Source organism: Kogia breviceps, chromosome 17 (assembly GCF_026419965.1).
Source record: "Kogia breviceps isolate mKogBre1 chromosome 17, mKogBre1 haplotype 1, whole genome shotgun sequence".
Taxonomy (NCBI): domain Eukaryota; kingdom Metazoa; phylum Chordata; class Mammalia; order Artiodactyla; family Physeteridae; genus Kogia; species Kogia breviceps.
The window spans coordinates 77606673-77631495 of NC_081326.1; the positions used below are offsets into that span (position 1 = coordinate 77606673).

The 24823-nt window shown below is 51.4% G+C and overlaps 1 protein-coding gene across 9 annotated transcripts; it reads right to left on the bottom strand.

The window, feature by feature from the left end:
• Positions 1 to 644: 644 nt before the first annotated feature.
• On the bottom strand, positions 645 to 18912 carry ZNF250 (zinc finger protein 250). Of its 9 annotated transcripts, none has more exons than XM_067017775.1 (7): positions 18839 to 18900; positions 16854 to 17128; positions 12683 to 12777; positions 12332 to 12458; positions 12112 to 12225; positions 10391 to 10453; positions 645 to 3900 (listed from the first exon to the last, which is right to left on the bottom strand). In XM_067017775.1, the coding sequence occupies exons 3-7, from the start codon at positions 12722 to 12724 to the stop codon at positions 2576 to 2578; spliced, it is 1671 nt and encodes a 556-aa protein (XP_066873876.1). In that variant the 5' UTR covers positions 12725 to 12777; positions 16854 to 17128; positions 18839 to 18900; the 3' UTR covers positions 645 to 2575. The 9 variants fall into 9 exon arrangements, with proteins under 9 accessions (XP_066873876.1, XP_066873875.1, XP_066873879.1 ...); XM_067017774.1 differs by having other exon boundaries at positions 12683 to 12743; positions 16854 to 17910; positions 18123 to 18900; XM_067017778.1 differs by lacking the exon at positions 16854 to 17128 and adding an exon at positions 12953 to 13207 and having other exon boundaries at positions 12683 to 12743; positions 18839 to 18891.
• Positions 18913 to 24823: the final 5911 nt, after the last annotated feature.

A 24823-nucleotide genomic window follows, 5' to 3' on the forward strand; every position in this document is an offset into this window, starting at 1 on the left:
ACATGCAGCGGAGCAGCTGGGCCCGTGAGCCATGGCTGCTGAGTCTGCGCATCCGGAGCCTGTGCTCCGCAACGGGAGAGGCCACAACAGTGAGCCCCGCGTACCGCAAAAAAAAGAAGAAAAAAGAATGGAACATTTTCATTATGTTTAAGTAGAGAATCACATGGGAAATATGGTCAAGAAGTTTTTCGCCACTTAACTTATGTGGAACGCAAACATCAAAGTGATGAACATAACCAAGCTGGTGCAAGTGATTTTCAGTGCTTGATTTGGATATTTGGAGTATGTCAGCGATCTCCCGTGTGGTATAACGTTGATTGTTCTCAGTTAATGTTCTCTGTTTGATCGCTATCAACTTCAACTGGTCTACCCGACCACGGAGCATCGTCCAGCGAGAAATCTCCAGCACAAGACTTCGCAAACCACTTTTGACACGTTTGGTCCTTCACAGCACCTTCTCCATACACTGCACAAGTCTTTTTTTACATTTAGGTTGCGTTTTAACCTTTTTTGAAATAATGAAGCATAATATGCTGAAAATGTTGCTCTTTTTCTTCCATCTACGATATTAAAACGGCTACACAGAAATTCAAGACTTTTGATACGTCTTTTTTTAAATGCACGCTGATATGACAGCTGTCACATACAGTCTAACAAAATTGCTTTTAATGAAGTTAAAGACAATTAAGTGCTACTGAGCCATCTTAAAGAGCCGAATGAACATTTTGGCCCACCCAATAGTATTCACATCATCTGCAAATAATGGCAACTTTACCTCTTCCCTTCCAATTTGGATGCCTTTTATTTCTTTTTCTTGTCTGACTGCTGTGGTGAGGACTTCCAGTACTATGTTGAATAGAGGTGGTGAGAGTGGGCAGCCTTGTCTTGGAACATGACTGTTTCTTACTCTAACTTCCACACGATTAGGAATTGTGTCCTGAGTAGTGGTGGGCTCAGCTCTGAGTAGCACTGGGAGTCCGATGCCAGTCATGGACTGAGTCAAAAAGCTTGGTAGCTTCCCTGTGATCTCAGTTGCTCTCTCATGTTATACCTGAGTGATGTAAGCTCCTCTCAGCAGTGTCTGCAGAGAGGGGAAAACAAGCTTTCACCTGCATCAGTGATTGCTACGGACCTAAGGATCAACACTCTAGGACTTCCCTGGTGCTGGTGGCGCAGTGGTTAAGAATCCACCTGCCAATGCAGGGGACATGGGTTCAAGCCCTGGTCCGGAAGATCCCACATACCGCGGAGCAGCTAAGCCTGTGCGCCACAACTACTGAGCCTGCGCTATAGAGCCCAAGAGCTACAGCTACTGAGCCCGTGTGCCACAACTGCTGAAGTCTGTGCGCCTGGTGCCTGTGCTCTGCAATGAGAAGCCCGCTCACCACAACTAGAGAGAAGCACAGGTGCAGCAATGAAGACCCAACAGAGCCAAAAAAAAAAAAATAAGGATCAACACCCTGGTCCTTGATTTTTCCTGAGAAGCTGATATGTTCTCAATAGAGAGAAAAAAACTTCAAAAATTATGGATCAACTAGATTAATCACAGTACACGACAATGAATACTAGACTCTCTTGGAACTGGGAGTAAAAAATGAAAGAAAACCCTCACCTCAGTCATAGGAATAGAAATATCAGAAAGAGTAAACAAAAAGCTATTTGAGAATATTGTTTTAAAAGTATGTGCCAAAGAACTGTCTTTTTAGTAACACTATTTTTGGTAAACAAACACCATAGTGTATAAAGAGGCACCCATGTGGTATAGCAGCTGTGAGGTCTGGGCTCTGAGTGCGAAGAGGCCTCCTAAGCCTAAATGGGCCCAGAAGCCCAAGATATCCCATGATTTCTGTGCACAGGTTTTGAGGAAAAGATCCATTTTTGAGTTGAATCTTCACTAATAAGTAAGTTAGGACATCCCTTCTGATCTTGAAAAGTTAAAGGACTAGATAAACGGTTTTCTAAATTTACATCATTTCTCACTAATTAATCTTTAGAGTCCTGCCCCCCCACCCCCCTGCCACCCGGTTTTCATACAAAACAAGTGGTTCCACACACACAGGACTTTCAGCCATAATACATTACGACACTTGGTGACAATCTTTTTTGTAATCATTTTATCCACACAACATTGTAGTGCTTAACAGAATACTGAAAATATAGTCCAACATTCTAATTTTAAGTGCAATAATCGGAACAGTCATTGAATTTAGGAAAGGCATATAATGTTCTAAGAAAAAAACCTTTATTTGGAGTGTAAGGAAGTTTTAACGTGACAGTAATCCTTATGCTGTAACTTCCTCTACTTCCTCACTTCTGATAAACTAATGTTAAAGAATGAATTGTAACTGTCTTCACCAAAATTCTCTATAATTGTGTAATTACTCTGCAGTGTGACCTTAAGAAGTTGAGAGGAACGAAAGAGGCATCCTCTGAAGTTCTTCCAGAGACATGTCAGTGCTTTCCTTGAGTTTCTCAGTGACACTTGGTGACGGTGACGGGCACCTCCCTTGGACTGGAGGCTTCCTGGGGCTGTGGGTGCCCAAGTTCCCAAGTGCAGCTTTGAGTGCGGCCAAGGTCACAGCTTCCTGTGTACCTTCTGGTGCTGGATCAGGTGGCCATGCTGGTTAAAAGCACGGCCACACTCCCCACATTCATAGGGCCTCTCACCTGTGTGGATGCGCTGGTGCTGCACGAGCACCGAGTACTGGCTGAAGGCCTTGCCACAGCGGCTACACTCGTAGGGCCTCTCGCCTGTGTGGGTCCTCAGGTGCACGATCAGCGTGGCCTTCAGGCTGAAGGCCTTGTCGCACTGTGCACAGCGGAATGGCCTCTCGCCCGTGTGGACCCGCTGGTGCTGGACCAGGGACCTGCGGGCACTGAAGGCATGGCCACATTCGCTGCACACGTAGGGCTTTTCGCCAGTGTGGACCCGCTGGTGCTGGGTCAGGTGGGAGTGCTGCACGAAGGCTTTGCCGCATGCGTAGCAGCCGTAGGGCTTCTCCTCGGTGTGGATGCGTTCGTGGTTCAGGAGGGTGGAGCGGTGCCGGAAGGCCTTGCCGCACTCGCTGCACTCGTAGGGCTTCTCGCCCGTGTGCACGCTGTGGTGCTGGATGAGGACGGAGCGGTCGCTGAAGGCACGGCCACACTCGCCGCAGGCATAGGGTTTCTCCCCGGTGTGGACCCGCTGGTGCTGGAGCAGCGTCCTCTTCACACTGAAGGCACGGCCGCACTCCGCGCACGCGTGCGGCTTCTCCCCGGTGTGCACGCGCCGGTGGCTGCGCAGCACGGTGCTGTGGTTGAAGGCCTTCCCGCACACGCCGCACACGTAGGGCCTCTCCCCGGTGTGGATGCGCTGGTGCTGGAGGAGGTGGGAGAGCTGCGTGAAGGCCTTGCGACACTCGAGACACTCGTGTGGCTTCTCCCCCGTGTGTATCTTGTGATGCTGAGCGAGATCTGAGCTCACGCGGAAGGCCTTTCCACACTCGTGGCACGCGTAGGGCTTCTCGCCCGTGTGGATCCTCCTGTGCTTGCTGAGGACCGAGCTCTGGCTGAAGGCCTTGCCGCACACACCGCACACGTAGGGCCTCTCCCCGGTGTGGGTCCTCTGGTGCTGGAGGAGGTGGGAGCTCCGCCCAAAGCACTTCCCACACTCCACGCACCGGTAGGGTCTCTCCCCGCCACGAACGGCTGGTCGCTGAGCGCCAGGCACGCCCTGACTCAAGGCCCGGCCTTCAGGGGGGCCAGCGTGGCCGGGACTCAGACAGCAGCTCTCCTCGGGTTCGTAGCTTCCCTGGTCGCCCCACTCGGTGGGGGTTTTCCTCAGAATCATCGATATCTCCTCTGAAGTGAGCGGTCTCAGGCTCAAGTCTCGGTCCTGGTCCTGCTCCTGGTTCTCACATCCTGGAACAACAAAACCACAGTGAGTGTGTTAACCCACTTGCAACTGCAGAGCATTTGCCACCCTAAAGGCGCTTCACTGGAGCGGGGAGGCCCCTGAATGCCCACGGCTGAGAAGCCACCAGCGGGTGACACAAAAGGTGCCCAGGCCGACGGTGTGGCTGGAGAGAAGGGCTGGCTCCAGTCCGAGGGCCCCTGTGAGGGGCACACGAGGTCGGAGCCCCCGCCCCCCCTGGAGTGCCCAGCGGCCATCGGAGGTGGAATGGAGGCAGGACCACACCTGTGACCGTGGGGGGTGGGAAGGGGGCTGCTAGGGAGATGCGTGAGCGCCGCAGGCGTGTCCAGCAGGCTGCTCCCCGGGGGACAAGACAGGGCTTTCGGGCGCCAGTGAGGGTGGCACAGAATGCCAGGGGATGTTGCCACAGTCAGGTCAGGGGCTCTGTAGGCTGAGTGGGCGGAGCAGGGGGTGCCGAGGACATTTTTTTAAATGTCAGAGACAGAGCCAGAGTTGACGTCACCAGGGGACAGGACTGTCCCGGAGGACGGCCTGCTCAGAGAAATGTTCGTCACGGACACCCAGCAGGTGAAGCTGGCCCGCGGCAGGGCTGCGACAGCACAAGACGGGGGACAGGACGCAACCAGTCCTCCCGTGACCTTCCCAGCGCCTGTCTCAGCGCCCGCTATGCCGCTGCCTCTAGCTTCTCAAAGGCCTCGCTCGGGACAGCGTTAAAAACGGTCGCCGAAGGACATACCACGGTGAGAAGCCCCGGGCGCCGAGGAAGATGGAGGAGGGACCTCTCCCTCCCTTGCCACACAACGACACTCCTGGGGCCTGTGACAAGTGCCAGGGCCGGCAGCCCTCGGGGAAACAGACTGACAAACGCTACCCCAGAAACACCAGGAGGTCACGAGCTAGAATGGCACCGATGTGGGTGCCCGTGGCGCCTGCCTCTCCCTCCCCTCCTCTGGGCCCTCTCAGCTCAGGGGACCTGCCTTCTGCGTCACAGTGAAGAACCAGAGCCCCTCCCTGCCTGAAGCTGGTGGTTAAAGGTCTTTGTGGCGTTTCTGACTAGGAAGCGTACTGAATGGCAACGAGGCACGTTGTCACCGATCTGTGCTTCTTCTGTAGTAAGGATATTTTCAAGTCCCATCAGCCTTTTTCTTGTCTTTTCTTTCTTTTTTGGTGGTAACAGCATTATTGAGATATAAGCTTTACTTTTTAATTCATTCAGAACTTGGCTTGAGAAGACAGGTGCTGTACAACGGCCTCCCTCAAACCCCAACCAGGACCCTTGGAAAATAATGGGCTTGGAACCCAAGCAGTCCCTCCACCAAGCAAGGGAGCTTCTAAGATAGACTTTGAAGTGTTTGGAAAGAGATTTGTGCCAGCGGGGTCCACATGTGCTTGATTTGACCTGTGATGTCTTGTGACATCCAGGAAGTGGTTACCTTGGAGGAACTTGGACATACCAAATGCTAATACCTCTTGCAAAAGGATGGAGGCAGGGGCTTCCCTGGTGGCGCAGTGGTTAAGAATGTGCCTGCCAATGCAGGGGACACGGGTTCCAGACCCGGTCCGGGAAGATCCTACATGCCGCGGAGCAACTAAGCCCGTGTGCCGCAACTACTGAAGCCCGCATGCCTAGAGCCCGTGCTCTGCAACAAGAGAAGCCACCACAACGAGAAGCCCGCGCACTGCAATGAAGAGTAGCCCCGGCTCACCGCAACTAGAGAAAGCCCGTGGGCAGCAACGAAGACCCAACGCAGCCCCAAATAAACAAATCTATTTAAAAAAACCCCCAAAAAACATTAAAAAAAAAAAAAAAGGATGGAGTCAGCCTGACTGCAGCAAACCCTCAGCAGAGGGTCATCTCAGAAGAGGCAGGAGCAAGGCTAGGGAGACTTACCAAGTCTAACAAGCACTGAGCAACAAGCCACAGCAGGCTACTGCGGGTGGAGGAAGCCTCTGAGGTACAGAAACACATGGGAGACGGAGTGCCCCCGCCCTGCACGAGGAAGCGCCTGTGGAATCTGAATCTGGTGGCACCCTGAAGGCAACTATGGGCACAAAAGAACCCAGCCCAGCTCCTGACTGAACTGACTCTGCCTTTCACACTAACAGCTGAGCGGGAGAGGCTGTGTTTCCAGACAGTTTACCTCTCGCTGTCCCATGAGTGATGGCTGACATTCATTAAAAAGGTAAGAGATTACCAAAAAAGGAAAGGGTGTGTGAGTGTGCGCACATGTGTACACACACACACACACACACACACACGACACCAAGCGGCGATACGCCAGGCTCAGAGGTCACCTGTGTGTTGAACAACCTGCACGATCAGACCCAGACACAGCAACAGAGGTAAAGGATGCCTTTGATGGGCTCGTCAGTAGCCTCAACTCAGCTGTGGAAACGACCAGGGAGCTTGCAAAGAGGTCAACAGAAATTATTCAAACTGAAACACAAAGAGAAAAACGAACAGTAAACAATAAAAATAACACTGAACAGAGCTGTGGGTCAATACTGAACAGCCCAACTTGCATGTTGTTAGAATCCCAGGAGAAGACAGAGGACAAGGAAGTAAAACATCTGAAAAGATAATGGCTGGGAGTTTTCCAACAATAATGGATGATATCAAAACACAGATCCAAGATCAGAGAAACACAAACATGTTTCCTATTCAAACTCCTAAAAACCAAAGAGAAGGAGAAAATCTTAGATGCAGCTACAGGGGAAAAAACCACAGAGCACACAGAGGAACCAATGTAAGAAATACAGCAGACTCGTCATCAGAAACCTTCACGTCAGAAGACAATGCACGGACATCCTTCAAGTGCTGAGAGGAAAACACCTGTCAATTTACAACTCTGTGCCCAGCAAAAAATACCTTTAAGAAAAAAAGATAATTTTTTGAAAAGAAAAAAACCAATGGAGAGAGTTCCCAACCATGAAATCCACACTCTTCATGGGGAAAAAATATACCTGACAGAAACTTGGAATCGCAAAAAGAAATGACAGTTTTTGGAAATGGTTAAAATGACGATAAATATAAAAGACTATGAAAAAGTTTTCTAAGTCACTCTAAAAGATAACTGTCTAAAGCAAAAACAGTAGTTACATATTGTGGGTTTACAACATATAAAAAACTTAGGCCAGTATCATAAAATTGGGGAAGAAGGAACAGGGAAGTTGTTAAGGACTGAAAATTTGTGCTCTCCCAAATTCATATTCTGAAGCCCTAACCCCCAGTGTGATGGTATTTGGAGGTGGGGCCTTTGGGAAGTGCTTAGGGCTAGTTGAGGTCATCAGGGCAGGCAGCAGTGATGAGAATAGTGTCCTTATGTCTCTGCAGGCACAGAGTCAAGTGAACACACAGCAAGAAAGTGGCAGGCTGCACAGTGGATAAGACTCCACGCTCCCAATGCAGGGGGCCTGGGTTCAATCCCTGATCAGGGAACTAGATCCCACATGCATGCCACAACTAAGGAGCCCATGTGCTGCAACTAAGGAGGTGGCAAGCTGCAACTAAGACCTGGTACAAATAAATGAAGGAAGGAAGGTAGGGAGGGAGGGAGGAAGGAAGGAAGGAAGGAAGGGAAGGAAAGAAAGAAAGAAAGTGGCCGCTTGCAAGTCAGGAAGAGAGCAGAGCCCTTGCCAGAAACCAAATCAGCTGGGACCTTGATTTTGGACTTCCGGCCTCTAGAACTGTGAGAAGTCAATTTCTGATGTTTAAGGACCCGATCAGTGGCATTTTGCTACGGCAGCCTGAGCTGGCCAATACAACAGCATGCTTTGTGTGCACCACGACGGAGCAGTCAGCAGTGCAGGGAAGCAGTGGTTACCCTGGACCAGCCACTATACACCCTGTTGTTTGTTGTTCCCTCTTCTTTTCCTCCTTTCTAAAAAGTTAGGTATTTTTCATGATACTATCTTATCTCCTTTGCTGTCTTCTCAGCTATAACTCTGGGCTATTTTAGTGGTTGTCTCAGGGTTCACAGCATGAGTCTTCAGTCTGTCAGTCTGCCTTTGGCCCCTGCTTCTCTGCAATGTGTCTTTTTCTCTGGCTGCCTTTAAAATGTTCTCTGTCACCAGCTGTCAACATTTAATCATGATGTGGTTTAGTGTAATTTTATTCATGTTTATTATGCTAGGGTCCCTTGAGCTTCTTAGATTTCTGAGTTTAGTTTTCATCAAATTTGGAAAAACTTCAACGGTCACATCCTCAACTATTTCTCCTGCTTTGCTCCCATCAGTGATATAAGTCAGGCTATTTCAGGTTCTCCCACAGCTCACCGATACTCTTCCATCTTTTTCAGTCTTTGTCCTGTTTCCTTTTCAAAAGTTTCCATGCCTTTGTTTTCAAGTTCACTAATCTTTTCTTGGGCAACATTTAATCTGCCACTAATTTTACCCAGTGAATTTTTCATCTCATCATTGTTTTCATCTTTAGAAATTAGATTTGGGTTTAAAAAACAATACTCTTCCAAGCGTCTACCTAAGACACTATTTCCTGGAGCTCCCTGAACATTTGGAATTTATTGTTTTAACATCCTTGTCTCCCAATTCTATCATCCCTGTCATTTCTGGTCAGTTTTACTTGACTGCTTTTTCTTCTAATCATGGTTGTATTTTCTTGCTTCTTTGTATCTCTGGTTAGATGCTGGACATCATGGATTTCCCCTTGCTTGGTGCTGGACACTTTTGTATCTTATAAACATTATTGAGCTTTGTTCTAATACGTGGCTAAGTTACTTGGAAATTGTTTGGTTCTTGCCTTTCAACTCTGTTCAGTCTGACCAGAGCAGTGTTTAAGGTTATTCTCCCCCAATTAGTGAGGCAAGACCCTACTCAGTACTCTACCTGATGATGCCTCGTGAGTTACAAGGTTTTCCACTCTTGCTGGTGGGAAGAGACCGTGTTCCCAGCCTTGTGTGAACACTGGGGCCTGCGCTTATCAGCCTACAGTTCTGTAGGCCACAGTTCTGTAGGCGGGGATGGGTTCTCTGCTCAGGGTACCACAAGGCTGAGATAAAGGGTCAGCCAGTCTGAACTCTTGTGTGAAGGCTCAGGGGGTAAATCCACTTCTCAGTTCTTTTTTATTGTTGGCAACATTTAGCTCCCTGGAACTGCAGGGCTAAGGTGACCGTTTCCTTGCTGGATGCTGCCTGGGAGTCACTCTCTGCTCCTACCTTCTACCTGCTTTAAAAAATCCATCTCCTGCTTTAAAAAAATTTTTTTTAATTAATAAATTTATTTTTGGCCACCCAGAGCAGCTTGTGGGATCTTAGTTCCCTGACCAGGGATTGAACCTGGGCCAAGGCAGTGAAAGTGCTGAGTCCTAACCACTGGACTGCCAGGGAATTCCCTCCTCCTGCTTTGAATTTCACTTGTCTCTACCTCTAGACCCAGATTTAGAGCATTCTCTGTTCTTTAAAGGCAACAGTGCCACTTAACAAAACCTAATCATAAAACACATAACCAGTCCTGGGGATTATGCAGGGCATGTATACCAGGGATCAGAGGGCAGGGATCCTGGTGGTTATCTTAGTTGGCTTGGTGTCCTAACAAAATATCATAGACTGGGGGGCTTAAACAACAGGAGGCTGGGAAGCCCAAGATCAAGGTGCCAGCAAGGTAAATTTCATTCTGAGGCCTCTTCTGTTGGCTTGTAGGTGGCTGCCACCTTCTCATCTGGCCTCTCCTTTGGTTCTCTTCTATTAGAACCTGTTCAAGTTTTGTGCCCATTTTTCTTATTGGGTGTTTCTTCATATTTTATTCTCTTCAGAGCAATTTATTTATTAAGTGTGCACTGTACTGGTAAATGGTAACAGTATTCAATAGGTTCTTCATTTAAATATCTGAATTCACTGTCATCTGTTTAATAAGATTTTTACATGTTCTTAAAAACTTATACTATATATTTTTCTAAGCGGAAAACAAGTTTTAGTTCCTTTTTTTTTTTGACTTATAAGCCTCATCATCACAGAGTAAAGCTGGTAGGTCAAAGAAATAATTACTCATTTGCATGGAAAAGTATCACTTCTAATGTTTGAAGCTTCCTGAATGGGTGGCTTCTGGCCTGACGCCAGAGTAACAAGACAAGAAAGACAACTTTAATGGTGAAGAATAAATTAACATTTCAGGAGGTAACTCCCTCCATCATCCATGGCACAAACACAGCACACAACAGACCCAGGCTGCCCTGAATGCGGGGATGGGCTGCCTCTGGCCCCACGCTCTCAGGATGGCAGCTTCACTGCTGTTTCAAGCGTACAGTAGCAACAAGAAAAATAAAGGAGAAAAAGCAAGTCCACTGAAACCAATTTTTAAATTTAACCACCCCCGCCCGGCATTCCGTAGAGATCGTGCGTGTTGTGTAATGAAAACACATGCTCTGCATCAGAGCAGCCTGGGAATCTCGTGTGCTCGTGAACGACGCGTGCAAACACGTCAGGGATTGTACTGGGTCAAACACAAGATGAGACACACACTTACCCCGGGGACAGGACGTGCCGTCTCGTTGCACACAAGCTGTCATGTGGTCGCACGTGAAGTTGTCTGCAAAAGGAACAGACAGTTGAAGGGACAACAAAACCAACGCCTGTCCCAAGAGTGGAAAACCCTCTCATTTGCTGTTACAAGACGGAGGTGCAATTCACCGGGTTAGAGACAGCCGGGCCGGGCAGGTGCACACGCTTCTCCCTCTGAGGAGCCGCCAGGCGAGGCTGAGGCACACGCTGGCGGCCCGGGCTGCGGCAGGCAGCTCCTGCTCTGTGCACAGCCCGTCCTCCGGGGTCGGCGGGTGGGAGCAGAGCGAGCGGGTGCTTCTGTGCGAAAGCTTCCCTCTCCAAGCCGCCGTGCCCCTGGAGAACGGCGGTCTCTCTGGCATCAGACCCGAAGGGCACTCGTCTAAGACCTCCATCAGGTGAAACCACAGCTGGTCCACCAGGGACCCAGGTCTGGTTGGGGGCAGCTGTTTTCTTGCCCCCTGCAGCTGCAGTCAACGATCTGCTCAACATGATGCTGTGCCTTTTCTACCTTCCCTGGAAAATCGCATTCCTCCGGGTCCAGCAAAGTCACTGCTCCTCTGAGGGTACCCGATTCCGTGGGTCATTAAGAGGCGGGCTGTCCAGAACACCTGGTGCCCCTCCACACAGGACCTAGAGGCCCTGGAGTGGAGCAGCCATGGGATGGGTGCCGTGCTGTCCTCACAGCCAGAGGGGCCGCATCCTGCAGGGCAGGCTGGCTGAGCTTCCCCGAGACTCCTGTCCTCGTCCTTCACTGGATGTCGCCCACCCCCACCCCACCCTAAAGCAACTGCTGACCGCTGCCCTCAGGACTGGACGCATCTGCCAGCACCCTCCCTTCTACACTTTCCTCCATAAAGATCTGGTACTTTGTCTGTTAGATTAACTACTGGACACCTCACCTCTCTGATGCTGCTGTAAATGTTATCTTTAAGAAAATCACATCTTTAAAAAAATTTTTTTCTCTCTTGCTGTTGTACCTATATGAGATGGTGGATGTTACCTAAACTTACTGTGGTTATTATTTCATAATATATTTAAGTCAAATCATTATGCTCTACACCTTAAGTTTGTAATGTCATGTCAATTATATCTCAATAAAACTAGAAAAAAAATCATACCTTTGGTGCTGATAAATAGAAATAAAACTGACTTTGTACTTAGCAAAGTCTCTTGTGAATTCTAGTCAGTCTTACAAGAGAAAATCATATGATTCTCAATGACTTCCTTCCAGTTCTGTAGCTTCAATCTTGTTGCTGTGTTCCGTCTGTCCCGCCTTATTTTGGGTGGGGCGCCCGGACAGCGCGCCGTGGATGGTAGGCTCCTCATCTCAGACAGCTCCAGCCCCACTACCTACCAGGCTGAGAAACTTCCCTTCTACACCGAGGCTGCTTCCTTCTTCCCTCAGCCAAGCAGGCGTCCCTCAGACTCTGGATGTCCCATCAGAACGGGGGCCAGCAGGGCCCAGTCACCATGGCTGCTCTCGCCGCTCTGCCTGTGCCCAACCCACCGCCAGGCCGCACTCGCCTCTGTGCTCCCTCCCTGCCCGGGGCCCCTGCCTCCTCGGCCCCCGCCTGCCCGCAGGGTCCCTCTGCCAAATCAGACCCCAGGAGGAAGCCACTCCGGCCACCTCCCCTCAGCACCCGCAGGTGCTCAGCCCTCGGTGCAGGAAGGCGGCTCCCCACTCACCTGAGTGGCCAGTGCCCAGGCCCCGGCGCCCCTCATTTCCCTGTTTGTCCAGGACCCACGGCTCCTCTCCTCGCTCCAGCTGTGAGATCACCTCGGGCTTGGATCCTGGAATTCCTGCTCATGGGGAGGGAAGGCCTTTTGTCTACACGGCATCTGTGAGCACCCTAACCCCGCCCTGGGCAGAGCACACAGACAGACGAGGCCTGCAGAGGGGCCTTACCCACAGAGACCACGTTCCCATAGGTTTCCATCATCACGTGTCGGTAGAGGCCCCGCTGAGCAGGGCCCAGGCGGTCCCACTCCTCCTGGGAGAGGAGCACGGCCACGTCCTCGAAGGTCACCTTGGCCTGGAATGATAGGGGCTGCTGCAGGTCGACTGACTGTCTCCATCCGAGGTGAGGTGGGTGCAAGCAGCGTGGGGGTGGGGGATACGCCCAGGGATGTGGGGGCGGTGACAGGAAGGGGCCACAGCGCTCAGGATGCAGCGATGCCCAGGTTGCCACCAGGAGCCCCAGGCGCGGGCAGACTATGAACAAGGCGGGGGTGCCGCGCAGGCCTCGGGGTGACTCACCTGGGGCACCGCTGGTGGCGGTAGGAGCCTGGCCGCTGCCATCACCGGGTCCCTGGGGTCTCTGAGGAAGATGGAAATTGGAGGAGCCTGTGGGACTGAGGAAGAGCAGGGAGCACATGATGGGCCCAGCTGGGCCCCCCGTGAACTCTGACTCCAGTCCCAGAGTCGCACAGATGAACCCCGAGCTCTCGGGCCCAGGAAGGTCCCACCTGAGACACCTGGGGACGCTGTGCACCCCTAGAGCAGCGGGCTGTCTGCTGCCCAGCTCACCTGGCACGGCCTGCAGTGCGCGCACAGGGCCGGGTGAGCGTGTCCTCACAGGAGCCAAGCTGTCATCCAGGGAGGCACCGGGCCTGGCTGCCTCCAGAGATGCTGGGCGTGGACAGTCCTGCCAGGGCCGCACTCCTGTGGGGACCCCATGCCAGGCCCTGCACGCCTGGCTTGACCACAGCCCTTCTGTGGGCTCACCGATGCCCTGACCACGCCTGGTCCTGCCCCGGTGGCGGCTCCAGCGGGGGTCGGGTTCTGGTGGGAGTCCAGAGTGACCCAGGGATTTGGTTTGAGCACCTGACAGGGAGGCCCGAGGGTGGGCAGGTTCTGGGGAAATGCCAGGCCAAGTAAGCTATCTGTCACACCCCAACTGCCAGACAGAAGGGGGGTGCCAAGAGCTCCCCTGGCAGGGCGATGGGGCTGACATCATCTGGAGGCCGAGTCCAGGGTCCGCAACAGGGACACAGAAGCCCAGCAGGCAGATTGCTCGGGGAAAAATGACGCAAGAATGAGGTCAACCCCCTCAGGCAGGCACCTCACCAAGCAGGACGCTTCACCTCACACTGTGGGCCTCTGGGGGAGCAAGTCAGGGACCCACCACCTCACTTTCTTTGTAAGACGCCCAGTGGCTGAGCACGTTCACACACACAACTTTCGGGAAAATACACACTGAACCCGAGACCGTGGCTGCCTCTGGGTAGCAGGAGCCTTGGCGGGGCGAGGCCGGCTCTCACTGCCCACCCCTCCGTCCCCCGGGAATGCCCACCCCCCAAACGTGGGTGCGCGCGCGTCTGTGCGTGTAAAGGCAACATGGCTCTAATCAGAATTCCAACCGGAGTCTTCGATTAGAATTCAAGGAGTGAATAAAAGTACCCCAGAATTCACCCAAAACCGGATACCGACCTTTGTTAACGGCACAGCTCTGGTCCTCTGGGAACCCAGCAGAGGTGGACAGTCATTTGCGCTACGGGATGACCGTACCTGGGCCAGGACCCAATACTGAGCACCCACAGGCGCCCCATTCACAGCCTCCCCAGTGGGTGCTGGTGGCCGGCCACGAGGCCTTGGGCCAGGCCAGCTCCTGCCCGAGCCCGTGTCTGTGACCTGAGCTGCTTCCTGCTGCACAGGCCTGAATGTCCAGTGGGGTCCAGGGGCTCCCTTTGGTGTGCTGAACTGGTGACCTCCTTCCCTCCACTGGGCATCTCCACGTGGGTGTCCTCTAGCATCTCAGACACTGAACATCAAACACCGACCCCGCCCTCCACCCAGTTCTGCCCCAGCTGATCTGGCACCTGCACATGATCCAGAACCTGGGCCCTCGGCAGACCGTCCTGTCTTGCCCCGCCATGGGAACACAGTGACTGTTCTCGGCTCCAAGGCCACCCTCACCTCGCCCCTACACTGTTCCTCAGACTGCTCAGCCCTGCCCGGGCCCCCCCTTGGCTGGGGTGGCTCCTGCCCCTCGGCTGGTGCTTGGCCATGTCACCCTCTCGCTGAGGCCCCTCCTGAGCCCCCTTGGGGTCCTCTGCCTCGTCGTTCTCACACCCCCCTTCCTGCCCCAGCAGAGCAGCCAGTGGCTCAATGTTTGCTGAATAAGTGTATGAAATTACAGGAGCAAGGAGACCACACTCCACCCTTCAGAACAGCAACAAGTGCCAGGCGAACATGTACCGCCAGCAGCACTGGGGAAGCGGAGTTTCTGATACGCTCTTTCTCAGGTAAGAAAGTAACCAGGTATATTTAGGTGCAGCAGATACATCTTTAGGCAGTGCACGCCCTCCTGGGAGGGACTGGAAACCAGGAGGGGAGGGGGCAGAGCACAATCCTTAAGGAACAACACAGATGTCAGATATGACAAAAACTGGTTAGGACCAACTACGCCCAAGATGGTGGAAGACACCCCCCCCCCACCCCGTCCCCGAGCCTCATTATATATTCACTGTAGTACATCAGCTAAATGACACACCCACAGGCCCCACAGTTCCGAGGCCCCTGCCCTTCCCCTGAAAAAGTTGGAACAACCCTCCTACTTGTTAGCCTATGAAACCACCCGGCCCATGAAAAGTAACCACCCTGTATTTCAGGGCCGCTCTCACCTTTTGAGACAGACCACTTTCTAAGGAATGCGTACCTCCCTAAATAATTCCACTTCTCACCTATCACTTTGCTCCGCGCTGAGACACAGAGCAGGGGTCCCCAACCCCCAGGCCGCGGGTGGGGACCAGACCAGACCGAGCCGCACAGCAGGAGGTGAGCGGCGCTCCCCATCACTGGTGTCACTGCCTGAACCAGACCCCCCAGCCCATCCGTGGAAAAACCGTCTCCCACGAAACCGGTCCCTGGTGCCAAAAAGGTTAGGGACCGCTGACATACAGAAGCTGAGCTTCATCGAGTCCTGAGCCTAGGTGGGTGGTTTCAATTAAAAGACAGTGAGTTCTCGTCTCATCCCTTGAGTTCGAATCCCATGTGAGTCGTGTGGTTTCAGAAGCAGGCTTTAGGATGGTGCTGCTGCCAAAGCCAGTCCTTCCACACACCAGTCCCGCACCTGCTAAGACCAAGATTCAGGCTGCACCCGGTGGCCAGACGGGTCAGCAAAAGCATGGGATATGGAGTGTGTCCACAATGCTCCTGTTTCACAATGACCTCAGGGCCACGAGGGGGTGTGAGCCCTTGTCCACACCAGTAAGAGAGATGACACACCTCCGCTCAGGTGAGAGCACTTGACTAAGCGTCACATCACCTGATGGGATTAACTCAAACCCAGCGGCCAACAGGCCTGAGGCACAGAGGGGTGGAGAGGGAGAAGGCGACAAGATTCCCACCTGCGGTGAGTCCCAGAGAAGCACAAAAGCAAAAGACCTCTGCAAACTGCCAAAGGGAAAGAGTGTGGTGAAGTATCTGAAGTATGCTTGTTGCTCTGGTCTGAATGTCTGTGTCCCCCAAACGTATATGCATGTGTTGAAATCCTAATGCCCAATGTGAGGGTGTTATGAGGTGGGGCCTTTGGGAGTGCTTCGGTCATGAAGGTGGAGTCCCCCTGATAAGAGACCCCACAGAGCTCCCTTGCCCCTTCCTCCACGCGAGGACACAGGAAGTCTGCAGCCAGGAAGAGGGCCTCACCCGCCCCTGCTGGCCCCCTGACCTCGGACATCCGGCCTCCACACTGTGAGAAATCAATGTCTGTTGTTTTATAGGCTGCCGGGTCTGTGGTGCTTTGTTATAGCAGCCCAAATGGAATAAGACACTTACATCCTGATAAAAAATAATGAAAACAAATTTAAAAAGTGGTACTAACTAGTTTTTCATTTTTCTTTACTTGCACTTTGGTAGATGAGGTCTGGGTCTCCTGGAACAAGTCTGTGTCAGATGCAAAGACGTGCAAAAAACACTGCAGGCCGCTAACCAACACCACAGGGAGGACAAGAGCCACCTGGGCACTGAACCTGGCTTTTACCAGGCCACCCCCACCTCGATGCCCAGAGCTCCAGGCATCAGGAAGGGCGAACAGGTAGGCAGGACAAGTCCCGTTTAGACGGTCCCCAGAGCCGGAATCACCACCACCGAGGGTCAGAACTGGCCCTGACCCAACACAGCAGCAAGTACAAAAAGCACCCGCCCCAGGGGTGCCCGCAAGTGACCCACCCACCCACGGTCACCGTCATTCTTCAGATGCAGGAATTTCGGTTTTTGGAACTCCCGCCAGGGAATAACGCAAACAAACCAGAACAGGCCAACATTCTCTGCAGCGGTGGTCACGCTGCAGTGAGACTGTGCCGAGCGAGGTCTGACTCGGGTGGTGACTAAGGGACAGGAACTAAAAGCGGGACTGCAGAGACGCAAAGAGCTTAGGACTTCACGTTTGTTATTATTCTGTTTTGTAAGCGAAGCTTTAGTGACTTACCGCTCTTGCCGGAACCGCTGACGATCTTGATGTAAAAGGGCCTTCCTTCCAAAGACCCCGCCCACAGTGACAGGCAGGACAGGCACACTCCCAGCCCCTGGTCTGCGGCGGGTGGCTACCAGAGTCCCCCCTCATCCTCACCGTCCTCAGCCCCAGGTTTTCCTGCTGGAAGGCCTGCCCCCTCTTTCTTCATCTCCACGGAGCCCCCACCCTCCAGGGTGGAATCACCTTCCAAAGAGGCACTTCTGAGCCACCCCTAAGCCTAAAGCACAACCCTGCAACCATCGGAAGTAACTGAGCACAAACACGCATCCACGCGGATAGCTTTCCTACACACCAGCCACACGGAATCAGGAAATACACAGGGAAAAAGCTTCTACTCACAGACGGCAACAAGAAACAAGGTTAAAATAAACCTTAGAAATGTGATGCTAATTCTACCCACTGTATCCACAAAGCCGTGGTTCCGAGGGCCAAGCGGGCCTGGACTAGAAGGGGCAGAGCAGGGCCACGTCTATAAGCAAACGGATCCCGGGGAAGACGGTCCAGTAACCGGCACTTGGACAAGGGGCCTAAACTTAGATCTTTGCACAAGGCTCAACTTATCTCCCAGAAAACTAAGCAAAAGAAGAGATTTTAAAAATACGACCAAAAAAACAACAAAAAAAAACGACAGGAAAAAAATGAGATCATTTCATATCATATACTGAAAGCATTCGGCTAATGAATGAATGAGATGAATTTTAAAATTACATCATAAAAAGAACTTGAATAAAGTCTGAGGGGCAGAGATCCACAGATCTGTCGCATGAAAATCAAAACCTTTGCACATCAAAGCACCATGAATCCCAGAAATGGGCCCAAGACTTGGGAGGATTTAATACGTGACAAAGGTGATTTTCCAAATCAATGGAGAAATTACTCAGTAGGTTGTGTCAGAAATATCGATTTAGAGAAAACACTGAAGCTGGATTCCCAACTTGCCTCACACCAAAACGATTCCAGACGGAGCCAACATTTCACAAGTACCAGAGAAAAACAAGAATTTACTTAAAAACTAATCTTGGGGGCTTCCCTGGTGGCGCAGTGGTTGAGAATCCGCCTGCCGATACAGGGGACACGGGTTCGTGCCCCGGTCTGGGAAGATCCCACGTGCCTCGGAGCGGCTGGGCCCGTGAGCCAGGGCCGCTGGGCCTGCGCATCCGGAGCCTGTGCTCCGCAATGGAAGAGGCCCGCGTACCACAAAAAAAAAAAAAAAAAAAAAAAAACTAATCTTGGAATAGGGAAAGCCCTTTAAAACACAGCACAAAACCCAAAGCCTCGAGGGTAAATACCTGACCATTAAACACTCGAAATCTTCCATCTCAAAACGGAACAAAACACCATAACCGGAGTCAAATGACAGTGTGAGAAGACACGTAGCTTAAAGAACCGAGCTGATGAGAAAGGAAACGCCAAGGGCTGCGCACACCGAGGGCTCGGCTGAAAAGGCGGCACGCCGCCTCCCGCTGAAGCGCCCCGGCAAGCTTCCAGCAGGCACACACCCGCGGACTCTGGGAAAGGCTGGTCGCGCTCACGAAAAAGGGCTTTTTACAAAGTAACCGGGAAACGAGCCTCGATGGAAAATGGAGGCGGGAGGGAAACTCGGGAGGAAGCACTTTTCTCAGAGAGACGCCAAGGCCGCCGGACGCTGAGAGCGACCCCCGCGGACAGCGGTCCCGCGACCCCGGCCCGCCCCCGGGCGCCGCGAGAGGCAGGAGCTCGCGGTGGGGGGGGTGGGGGTGTCGAGGACCACCCGCTGGGCCGGGCTCGCCGTTCGCGGGAGCGGGGCAGGGAGGGCCCGGCGGAGGCGAGAGTGGGGCGGGGGCTCGGAGTGCGCCTGGAGAGAGCAGGGGGCGCGCGTAGGAAGCGCCCGGCCGCGGGGAGGGTCCCGGCCCCCCGCCGCGCGGGCAGAGGCTCCCGGTGCTTCCCGTGCCCCGACTCACCGTCCCCGCCGCAGCCTCACGCACAGATGCGGCCGCCCGCACCTCGCTCAGACAAAGGGGACACCCCGCCCCGTCTGCGCACCCGCCAATCCCGGAGCGCCCCGCCTCCAAGGGCCCCGCCCACACCTCCCAGCCAACCACTCCTAGAGCGCGACACTTCCCAGTCCGCCGTGGGCCCCGCCTTCCCTGCCCGGCGCCTTCCTCCTGACTGACGCCTGTGACTCGCGCTCCGGAACCACCGAGAGATGCGGCCTCCACCGCGCCTAGAGAGGCCACGCCGCGTCCGGCCTCCCACGGCTCCACTTCCGGCGTGGCCCCCTTACTGCTGGGCCTGGAGGCCCTAGTGGCCGGACCCGAACCCCGGCTGGCCCCCGTCCTGCTTCAGCCGGTGTCACCCCGCCGAGGCGGGGCCTGGCACGGTCTGGCGGTGGTCGTCATGTGTGGCGGCGACCGCCTCCCCATCCCCCTTCGCTGGTTTTTGCGCACTTCGGGGGCGGCGCGCGGTCCGGGGCTGGAGCGTCTGAGGACAACGCTGTGGCCAACGTGGAGGATTAGCGCGGGCGGAAGGAAGAGGTGGTCTTCGCTGCATCCTACGGCACCCTCTGGCCCCCCAAGGACGGGCTGGTGTCCTTCCAAGTGGCACGTTGGCTGGGGCTAGGGAAGAGCTCGGCAGGCTGGGAGGACTGGCCAGGCTGAGCCGGTGCCCCGACTGCGGGGCAGGAGAAGTGGTCAGGGGAGAGGACCCAGGCTGGAAGTGGGGGAGGATGCGGCAGTAATTCTCTGGGTAGCAGCCACCGGCATCAGGGGCAGGGTTCCCACTCCGCGGAGAGTGAGGTCAGCTTCCCACGGGGAACTCGTCTAGCACGCACACCCCTGTGGAGCAGAGCCCCCTCTGCCAAGGGACTGAAGCTCAGGACCACGGTCATCCGATTTGGCTCTACTGTTGGACCGCCCCGGGTGGTTTTGGCCAGTTGCCAGTGTTAACGTAATTAAACAAGGAGGCCATAAGGCTGCAGTAGCTCTGCTGCCTTGGTAGCTACTTAAGAAGCCCCCAGCAAGACTTTCCAAATAAGGCGACTGCTTAAGTTATGGACCGTCAACTTCCTTGCTTTGCTTCTGCCTCTTTATAAAACCCTTTTCCCTAGCTCCTGTTGGCGGAGCGCTCCTAACCTCTTTTGGTTTGGTGCTACCCGATTCCGTTCTATGTTTGCTCAAATAAGCTCTTCAAAAATTTTAATATGCCTCAGTTTACCTTTTAACAACAGGGAGTGAGCTCTATCCCAGCAATCTTGGTCCCAACTGATGCTTCGAGGACCTTCTCAGCACACCCTGCTTTCTTTGTCTCCTCCACAACTTATTTTAAAAATGTTAATAAAGGTTGAAAGAATAATACAGTGAATACACTGCATACCTTTCCCATAGATTCAACAGCTAATATTTTGCTACTTAAAAAAAAAATTATTTAGCAATTCAACAACTAGCGTTTGTGTGTGTGTCTAGCTCTGCCACTTGCGTCTCTGTTTCACAAGCATGGTATTTATTGAGTGCCTGTTGCATGCTAGGAACTGTTCTAAGTGCTGGGGCTACATGAATGAATAAGACAAGCAACATTCCCAGAGTCCCTGTTCCTGTGGCCTTACCTGTGAGTGGGGAAAGCAGGCAGTACACAATCAAGTGTGAATTACAGAGCGTGTCCAGAGGTGCTGTGACCTCTGGTGAGCTCCGAAACACCATCAACGTGCAAATTAGATGACTGGTGAGGCTGCTGGGAAGCAGGCGAGGGGGACAGGAGCCCCTCTGCAGGGACCCACTTTCCCCGTCACTCTTTCTTTTTTCCTTTTAGCTTCTTATTCTGGAACATTTCAGAGACACACACAGGTAGGGAAAGTGTATAATGAAACCGCATGTCCACTACGCAATTGAACAAGTGGTTGACCCACAGCCAATCTCTTCTCACCTATTCTTTACCCAGTTACCTCCTTCCCATCCCATCATTTCCATATCTGTCTCTAAAAAATTAGGGCCCTTACAAAAGGTAATTACGAAGCCATTATCATACCTAAATAGCAACCATTATCCCCTGTTATCAAGTATCCATTGTCCAAATTCTCCCATTTGTCTCAGACGTTATTTTCATTTTTTATAACTGGTTTGTGTGAATCAGGATCCAAACCAGGTACACAAATGCACAATGCACTTGGTCGACAGGCTGTAAAGTCTCTTAATATATAGCCTCCTCCCACTTCTTTTTTTCCTCTTTGAAATCTATTTATTAAAATCAGGTCATGTGTTCTGCGGAGTTTCTCACACTTGTGATTTTGCCGTTCAGATTCTCGCGGCACCCTCTGTCCTTAGACGTTCTTGCAAACTTACAGAGACGAATTGGATTCAGGTTGGTGGGGGCAAGCATACTCACACGGGGGCGCTTGTATTTGCACTGACAGTCATTGCCTGGGTGCAGTTCGCTCGGAGTTTGCAAGATGGTGACATTCTCCTACTGGCATCCCGTCTGCATTTGTGGGAACAGTTCTGTAAAGACAGACTTCCCCATATCAAGTGTTTGGTTGCCTTGAAATATGGTCCATAGAGAAAAGGCAAGTTAAATGCTTAATTATTCCCTTTATTTACTAACTTTCAGAATAATGATTTGGTTTTCTAGCATTCTCCAGAGCTGACCAAGTAGGTACTTGTTTTTCGATATTATTTGAATGCAAAAATTTTAAAATATTTAATGTGTTTTAATTCACTACAGTTTTGAAAATTAATACTCATATCCTCCCATCTTTGGTCAGTGCGAACCTCTTCAAGTTGGCCCCGAGTCTTTTTGTTTGTTTGTTTTTTGCGGTACGCGGGCCTCTCACTGTTGTGGCCTCTCCCGTTGCGGAGCACAGGCTCCGGACGCGCAGGCCCAGCGGCCACGGCTCACGGGCCCAGCCGCTCCGCGGCACGTGGGATCCTCCCGCACCGGGGCACGAACCCGCGTCCCCTGCATCGGCAGGCGGACTCGCAACCACTGCACCACCGGGGAAGCCCCGGGGAAGCTCCGGGGAAGCCCCCTGAGTCTTTTTGACACAAGCCCCTTGCTCACTGATTTCCTCCTAGATTTCTGATATGACAAGATGTCCTAGGCTCGGCTCCCATAGCCCTGGATGCTCGGGCTGGAATCTGTGTTTGTTTCAAGGAGCCCTAGTCCACCTGAGTGGGAAGTGGTGTTTGGAGGCCACGGGGGTCAGGGGGGTGGGGCTCTAGGGATGCTCATTGCCACCAGGCTGGACATTACTTCTAGGTCTTTTCAGAGGACAGAGCTAGAATACCTAACTTTAAATGTTAAAAAAAAAAAAAGAATCGTGAATTCAGTGATATTTCAAATTCAAATTTAGAGCTAGGTGGTTTTAACTTCTTTTATTTATTTATTTTATTATTATTTTTTAATATAGGCTGTGCTCACTGCCATCTTGGCTCAGGTTACCCATGGGCCCTGATCGCAGGATAGGGTCTGCTATGAAGCCGTGGAGACCGGGATCAGAAAGCACCCGGCACCTGCACCCTGAACCCCGCAACTCAACCCCAGGCCAGGATGGAGGCAGATTGGAAGACCCCGCCCCAGCCTCTACTCACCCACCGGAGGCCTGGTTTTACATTTGTATCTGTTTTTCCTATATTGAAAATCCTGGATCCTAATTATCTAAACACAATTACTTATTTACTTTATCATTTATATGTAATGGTTTCAGAATGACAATGTCAATATTATTAACAGTACGATTATTGAAAATAGTCTAGGTTTTTTTTTGCAGTTATTCTTGTTGTTAGGATATATCCCATTTGGGATATTACTCTGCTTCCAAGTAAATTGAAAAATTTTGTTTCTGTGGGGTTAAGACCCTAACTCTATACTAGTTCACTTGTTTCATTTTGGTTTTGCTTTTTAAAGTTGCATTTTTCAAATTTTGATAAGATTTTGTTTTATGATTGTGTAAAACTTATATGCTTCCGAAGTCAAGTTTACAAAACAAAGCACAGTCAGAAGCCTTGCTTCTCTTGCTGCTCCCATCAGCCTCGCACTGCCCTCACCCTACTGGCTGCCATTGATCATGCTACGTTTTCTCCCTCCTTTTTGAAAAATCTGAGTGAACTTCAGTGAACAGTAGTTCTGTCTCAATTGCCTTGCATTTTGGCGTTTTTCCCTTCGGTGTCCTGACGATCTCTCCTCAGCAGTGTCTAGGCTTGTCCCTGTCTCCTTTTAGCAGCTGCATTCGCCTCTCTTGCGAATGTGCCATAGTGTATTCAGCCAGTCTGCTATGACTGGACGTCTGATACCATTAAAATTAATGCTGTAATGAGTAGATTTATACGGCTCTTTTCAGAGCTTTGCCAGTTTACTTTCAGGGTGGACACCTAGAAGTGGACATTTGTAATCTGTTTTTGCTGCACGTTGCCCAGCTCCCTTCCACAGGGTTGTAGGATCTTGCATTTCCACTGGTGATGTTTCCTCACAGCCTTGTGAACCAAGGATGTTGTCAAATATTTGGTATTTTGCCAATTCTGCCAAGCAAGAAATGGCATCGTGGTCTGGTTTCCTTTTGCATCTTTCTTGTGGGTGAAGTTGAGCATCTTTTCAGATGCTTAAGTGCCATTTTCACTTACTTGTTGGTCTCTTCCCTCTGATTTTAGAAGCACTATTATATTAACTGTTTGTGATGTAAGTTGCAGATTTTTAAAAACTCTGTTTTTAACACAAAATTATCACTTGTTGAAGGTTAAAAATTGCAAAAAAAAAAGCCCTTACAGCCTTTTTTGATGTAACCTGACAAGTTATAATCAATCAATCAATCAATTTGATACCAGAGAGATGGTTGTAAAGGTTAGACTTCAAAGTCACCTTTAACTTGTATTCTGTTAACCTGGTTTCATTAACTTTCATCCTCAGCCTACTTAACGTGTACAACTTAGGATACTTAGAAATGCCCTGTTCAGAGAAGAGAAATGGAAATTTCTTAGGGGGAAATACACTATAAGGCTGACAGTACGTTGGTTTTTTAAAATATTTGACTGCTGTGTCTTTTTTAAAGGTTTTATTGAGGTATGAATTGCACATATTTTAATTGTTCAATTTGACATAGATATACGCCTGTGAAACCATCCCTGCAGTTGAGACAATGAACATATCTCCAACGGCCTTAAATGCATTCCCTTCCCCATTGCTGGCAAGGGATCTACTGTCCTCTAGCTTAGTTTGCATTCTCTGTAGTCTTATATATGTGGGGTCCTAGAGGAGTTATTATTTTGGGGGTGAGTGGGCCTGGCTTTTCTTTGTTTTTTTTTTGGCGGCTCACCGGCTCCTTAGTTGTGGCATGTGTGCTCCTTAGCTGCAGCCGGCGGGGTTCTTAGTTGCAGTTCACGTGCTTCTTAGTTGCGGCTTGCCAGTTCCTTAGTTGCTGCATGTGAACTCTTGGTTGCAGCATGCGTGTGGGATCTAGTTCCCTGACCAGGGATCGAACCCGGGCCCCCTGCATTGGGAGCGTGGAGTCTTAACCACTGCGCTACGAGGGAAGTCCTGGGCCTGGCTTCTTTCACTCAGCCTATTTATTTTGAGATTTATTCAGATTGCTGCATGTATCAATAGTTTGTCCCTTTTGAGTGTGGGGGGTAGCGTTGCATTGTAAGAATGTATCACAATGTATTTATCCACTGTGATGTATAAATTTACCTGTAATAGACACTGGGTTGTTTACAGTTTTTGGCTATTGCAGCTAAAACTGTTAAAAACATTTGTGTATGTCTTTGTGTGGACCTGTGTTTCCCTTTCTCTACGGTAAATATCTAGAGGGGCATGGCTGGGTGGCATGATAGAGTATGTTCTACTTTTTAAGGAACTGCCAACCTCTTTCCAAAGTGTTTTTAACCACTTTACATCCCCCAGCAGATGTGATGTTGCCTCACATTTGGTATAGTCAGTTTCCCAAATCAGCCATTCTAGGGGGT

Coding starts and splice junctions, on each gene's coding strand:
- ZNF250 (XM_059043304.2), bottom strand. CDS start 12,724: ATGGCAGCGGCCAGGCTCCTACCGCCACCAGCGGTGCCCCAG. Junction 12,226..12,331: donor TGGGAACGTGGTCTCTGTGG/GTAAGGCCCCTC, acceptor CCCCATGAGCAG/GAATTCCAGGATCCAAGCCC. Junction 3,901..10,390: donor CGGCACGTCCTGTCCCCGGG/GTAAGTGTGTGT, acceptor TTGTTGTTCCAG/GATGTGAGAACCAGGAGCAG.